At 39.5% G+C, this 6000-nt stretch overlaps 1 protein-coding gene across 1 annotated transcript in view; it reads left to right on the top strand.

Annotated features, from left to right (window-relative positions):
* The window catches only part of GAD2 (glutamate decarboxylase 2), an 82869-nt gene that overhangs the window by 34574 nt on the left and 42295 nt on the right, over positions 1-6000 (top strand). Inside the window, exon 9 of the mRNA XM_027841623.1 lies at positions 5275-5329. Within this exon, the coding sequence (XP_027697424.1) occupies positions 5275-5329 (55 nt within the window). The remainder of the gene's footprint in view (positions 1-5274; positions 5330-6000) is intronic.

Raw genomic sequence — 6000 nt, 5'->3', positions numbered from 1 at the left:
GAATTTTGACTGCACACCTAAGGTGTACTAATTGGTTGACCATGCTTGTCCTAAGAGATCATGGGAGTAGGTCTCCCCCCCATCTTCACATCCCTCTCTGTAGCCAGTAAGGTTTCACTTATGAAAGCAGAGCACGGTCCTAAGCTACCATGATTGAAATACTTGCTTGGAATATTTGTGAGCAGAGCATAACAGGACTTCCCCATTAGTATTCTTCCCTCCACTCAGCATCACAGATTTTGCTTTCAATACCTTCCCCTACAGCCTCCTTCCTCTACACCCTGCCCCCTCAATAATAAGGTTTCAAAGGCTATCAGAATAAGTTGAGTGACCTACAATATTGTTTAATTAATAGTGTTCACCTCTTTGATAGCTAGGACAGGTGAATAAAGAGGATAAAAAAATCAATCAGGCAATCAACCAATAAGAATTTGTTATTAGTAATAAATGATAGTTATTGATTACTAGATCCCCATATGCCAGACTAATGAAATCACAGAATCAGTCTCTATCTCTAGTCCCTATCCTATCCCACATGCCAAGTACTGAGCTAGGCACAGGGGATAAAAAGTCCAAAAAAAGAGAAAGAAATGCTTCCTGCCCTCAAGGAGCTTACATTCTATTGGGAAGATAACAAATAAGTAAATACAAAGAAAATATATAGAGATGGGGGGGGAGAGCAGCCTAATATTTTCATGATCATTCATGACATTCCCTAAGGAGCTGAGCTTTCAACTTTACGAGATCAGATCACAATGTATATACGTGGGTCTCCTGGACAAAGAGATGTTAAATTCAGAGCACTGTTTTCATATGGTGTTAGAGAAACTCTCAGTGAAATATCCAATACAGGTCACCCAGTTTAAAGGTACAAACCTGGAAAAAACCCTTGCTAATTAGGACTAGCAGTAGCCCCAGTAAATCAGAAATGGTTCCAGACATTGAATGAATCCCAAATGGAAAAATTCACCCAACTCTTCACAAAATTAAAAAAAAAATTCTCCCCATACACACCTAGGAGAACAAAGCAAGGCTTGATTCATTCATGAAAGCCATCTGGGACAAAGGATTCCTATACCAGGGGCCAAATTTGTGAGTCAAAACCAATAAATAGTGCTTAGCTGACTGCCTAAGTACTCATAGTAACAATAAGAACAACAATAATAACAACACTAACTACTTCAAAACCCAGCCTATGATTCATGTAGCAAGGCTGGGGAAAAGGCAAGGTAAGGGAAAGCTGATGTAGAGTAGGGCCCTTTGTAATGCCCTGAGATTCTTCCCTCAGGCTTTCAAGGCCTGACAAGAATCCAGATAAATTGACCAGTTGAACTCTAGAGATGTCATTAATTGAACATCAGAGTATTTGATGTCCACGGGGAAACTACTCTCTTCTTAAAACGTGCTACCAACGCAGGAATTTCAAGAACAATTCACAGTGAAAATTGCATTTTTCAGAGAAGCAGTTTAAGTTCATTGTGATTCTGCTTGGCCTCAAGTCCATTATCATCTGTCCTAAATAGGACTAAGCATGTCTTCCAAAATAAAGGGATCAAATCAAGACAATGTATTAACTCCTTGTTGCCTATGGATAAGATCAAGCTATATAGCACTATCAAAAAATAAATTAAACAGTTCCTTTGTTCTAGAGGATCTTTCTCCAAAGATAACAAAATATCATTCAGACTTCATATATGTAATATTCTTTTCAAAAATATCAGATTGAGCCCTAGTGCGCCTCGTCAGTCTTGAGAACATAATATTGCTCTCCTTGGAGGCAGCATCTCTGTTAGGCAGGTCACTCAACTAGTCTCCTTCTCCAAAGTTCATCTCCTGAGATCTAAAGGCACTTAAACTCCTCGGTTCTGGTGCTTTGACCAGTCAGGCCCCCTCCCTCTTAGGTTGGTGTCTACGGCTGGGCAAACAATTCTATTGCAAGATGCCCAGCCTCAAATCTCCTCCCCAGACCCAGCTCCAAGCAAAGACTGATTCCTTCCTTTTTGTCTTACAAAACTCACACTCCTCAGAGTTTACTCCTGCCTTAACTCAGGCCCTAGAGAGTCTATCTCAGTTTTTAAAGAGCTACTGAAATGTGGCTGATCTTTGGTCTACCAATGGCTACTGGCCCTCTAATTTGTTCAGGCTTAACTAATGAATTTACTCACGTGGTATAATGGAGTAGAGATACGACTTGTACATTGTTTAAGTCCTTAACTCCTCATTGTTACTTGCCTTTTACCTTCTGTAATTTCTTTAATTGGACTAGGGGAAAATCAATTGATCAAGGGTCAATTGAGTCCCCCTCACCCTCACATAAGAAATAGAGAGTATGGGGAATAAAAAGGCTAATTAATGGCTCTTTCCCAGCTAATTGACTTTCCTCTAGTATTTATCTCCTCTTGTTTGAAGTATAAGCCATTTCCATCTGTATTATTCATACTTCTAGTGGGAAAAAATAAAAGAAGATACTCAAATGATTTCAGAATGGCTCATTCTATTCTCAGCATTTCCTTTCTTGCCAGTTCATTCTGTCACACTTTTGAAATGCAGGTGTTTTGCTACTTCCTCTTTAATTAATAGATGTCTTGCTTCAAAAATGTTTATGAAAGCCACTGAGAGGTAGTGTGACACAGTGTATAGAGAGTTTTCCCCAGGGGACAGAAGGCCTGGGTTCCAGTTCTGTCTCTTACGTGTACTCTCTGGTGACCCTAGAAAAGTGACTTACCCTCTCAGAGCCCCAGGTAACTTTGTGACTGTTGTAAAGCAGGTGCTAATTTGCCTTGGTAAAGAAAATCTCCTGTCCAGGAATTTCCTGTACCAATAAACTAAAACATCCAGACCAGATAGATAGACAGACAGATAGATAGATAAACAAATAGATAGATAGATATGAAATCAAGTGAAGGTAACTTATGAAATGGGTGTACCAGGGAACACTATTGATGATGATGATGATGATGATGATGATGATGATGATGATGATGATGATGAATAGTACATCTATTATTCTCATCTCCAATTTTTTGGTGAGGCAGTTGGGGTTAAGTGACTTGCCCAGAGTCACACAGCTAGTAAGCATTTCACCTAGCTCCCCCATCTCCATTTTAAAGATGGGAAAACAAAAGCTCAGAAATCATAGCTAAGCCCATACCCATGTAAATCATTGAACTTCTTTGAGGCTCAGCTTTCTCATCTGCAAAATGGTAGAGATAAGGGCCATTGGACTTCTGAGATCCCTTCCACTTCTAAAACCATGAGATATGTTATTCAGTTACTTGCCTATGGTCATATAATTAGTATGTGTCGTCGAGAAGGTCATTCAGCACTCTCTCCATTAAACCATGCTACCTCTTATAGATGCTACAGGACCCAAACATGGGATGATCAGTGTTGCCAATCAATCAGGAACCAAATGTGGCAGACTTTGTCAGGCAGTGGGGATGCAAAGACAAAAATGAAACAGTTCCTACCCTCAAGGAGCTTATATTCTATGGGGGCAGAGGGGAGCAACAACATGTGCATAAATAAACAGATAAAAATAATATGTGATAAATATTTTTGAGGAAGAGAGGATACTAACTGCTGGAAAGGGATGCACCATGGACAATAATCACTTAGAGAAATTAATAAAACATTTTCCTAGAAATGACAATTTCTTTTGAACCAACGGGAGAGCTATCATTAGGAATTTTGGCAACCAGAGAAAATTATTTGAGTCTGGGTCAGAGGATGGTCAGTCTTGGTTATGTGCAGATACTCAAGGATGGCTGTTTCCCAAGAAGCCTGACCCCCAACATTTATGGTAAGGATGAAAACCCCAACCCAATCTCTGGAAGAGACAATGGGAGAAGGGAATATGCAATCAGAATCTGAGAGTTAGAAGGAACCTCAGAAGTCAACTAGTCCGGCCCATACACAGAAGATTTCGTACCCTAACATACCTAACAAGTGACTATCGTGTCCCTGCTTGAAGTTTTCCAAGGAAGGGGAACCACCGCCTCCTGAGGTAGCCTTTTCTACTTTAGGAAGTTTTTCCTGACATGGAACCTAAATTTACCTCTGCAACTTTCAGCCATTACTTTTGAATCTTCCTTCTAGGGCCAAATGGGCCCTAGAAGGTCTAACCCTCTCTCCATATGACTGTCCTTCAAATACTTCAACACAGATATTCTGTTCCCCCAGGGTCTTTTCTTTCCTAGGCTAAACATTCCTAGTACCTTCAACCAATCCTCATATGACATGGACCCAAAGCCCTTCACATCCTGGTTGCCCTCCTCTCAGCTCTCTGGTTTTTTTAAAGTCCTTCTTAAATCAGAACTGAAAACAATGTTCCAGATGAAGTCTGCTGAGGGCAGAGTATAGTGGCACTATCACTTCCTGATACCTAGAAGCCATGCCCCCTCTTAATGCAGTTCAAGATCCCATTAGCTTTTTTGGCTGTTGTATCTATCACATCTCACATTCATCTTGAACTCCCCTAAAATCCCCAGATCTTTTTCAGAATGACTGTCATTGAACCAAACGTTTTCCATCTCATACTTGATTTTTTTGTACCCAAATGAAGATTTTACATTTATGCCTATTAAGTTTCATCATCAGTCCAATGCTCTTAGGCACGAGGAGGGCAAACAATGGCCTACAGGCCAAATCCAGACATTGCCTGTTTTTGAAAGGTCCAGGAGCTAAGAATGTTTTTTATTTTAAAAATAAGTCTTATGTTTTAAAATATTAAAAAAAAACCATTTTAGCTCTTGATAATGGGCTTGGGCCAAATTTGCTCCTTGGGAAGTAAGAAGTTTGCCAACTCCGATGATCTAGACTGTCAAGATCCTTTTGAATACTGACTTTTCATCCACCATGTTAGCTATCCCTTCCAGCTCTGTGACATCTGCAAATTTTATGATTAGACCATCTATATTTTTATCCAAATCATTGATAAAAATAAAAGCACTAATTTAAAAAAGAAATCAGATGGGAGGTGGAACAGTGGTCGGTGAAGGTGGATCCTGGGAGAAGGTTGGGAATCTCAGAGTTGACTTTGTATGATGTGGAGCCAGCAAGCCAAGACCTTGCCATAAGAGATAAGCCTCCCCCTCCAATACCAGCATCCTTAGGTAAAGCTCCAGTTTCTCTGCCTTAGTGCGTCCTTTTAAAATGGTCATTGTTATCCATTTTTTATTTCAGGATATTTCCCATGCAATGTTACTTACCTTTTAAAGGATTCAGAGGACATTACTTAAATCAAACTTTTGACATAATTATTCTTTTTCATAGAGGGAAAATGATTCCATCTGATCTGGAGAGAAGAATTGTTGAAGTTAAACAAAAAGTAAGTTTGTATGGTAAGCAATGCATATCTTGTTTCAAGTTTGGAACACCTTGTTTAATCCACTTCTATCCCCGGGGAAAACAGGTCCTGTTTCTGTTTTAAGAAACAGAAATCAAACTCCACCTCCTTCCTTGCAGGAAAATATGGAAGTTCCCACCCAATCACTGATTACTCCTCTGGAATAGAAGCTACACATTCAGGAGGCCAAGGTTACTAAGATGAAAAAGCCTTGTGGCCTTCCACAAGATTTGTCTTTATTTTGCTCTTGCCATAACTTTCTCAATTACTTTGGATTCAGGACTTGGGGTCTGTGATGCTATCACTGAGTGTTGGCACAAGGTGGACAGATCGAAGTCTTTTTTGATGAAATTATTTTGACAAATAAAAAATGTAAAATGCAGCATTCTAAGGAATAATCTAGATGAACCAGTAGATAGAGCACTGGGCTTGGAGTCAGGAAGACCTGAGTAGATATGTGACCTCACATGCCTATTAGCTATGACACCTTGGGCAAATCATTTCTCTAGGCCTCAATTTCCTCATCTGTAGAACAGGAACAATAATATTACCTACTTCACTGGGTATTTTGAAAGATCAAATGAGATAATATATGCAAAGCATTTTGTAAGCCTTAAAACATTATATAAATACTAATTATTATTTTTATTGAC

Source organism: Vombatus ursinus, unplaced genomic scaffold (genome assembly GCF_900497805.2).
Source record: "Vombatus ursinus unplaced genomic scaffold, bare-nosed wombat genome assembly UNPS02014861.1, whole genome shotgun sequence".
Taxonomy (NCBI): Eukaryota; Metazoa; Chordata; class Mammalia; order Diprotodontia; family Vombatidae; genus Vombatus; species Vombatus ursinus.
The sequence above is the reverse complement of the archived record's forward strand: the minus strand, read 5'-3'. Positions and strand labels throughout refer to the sequence as shown.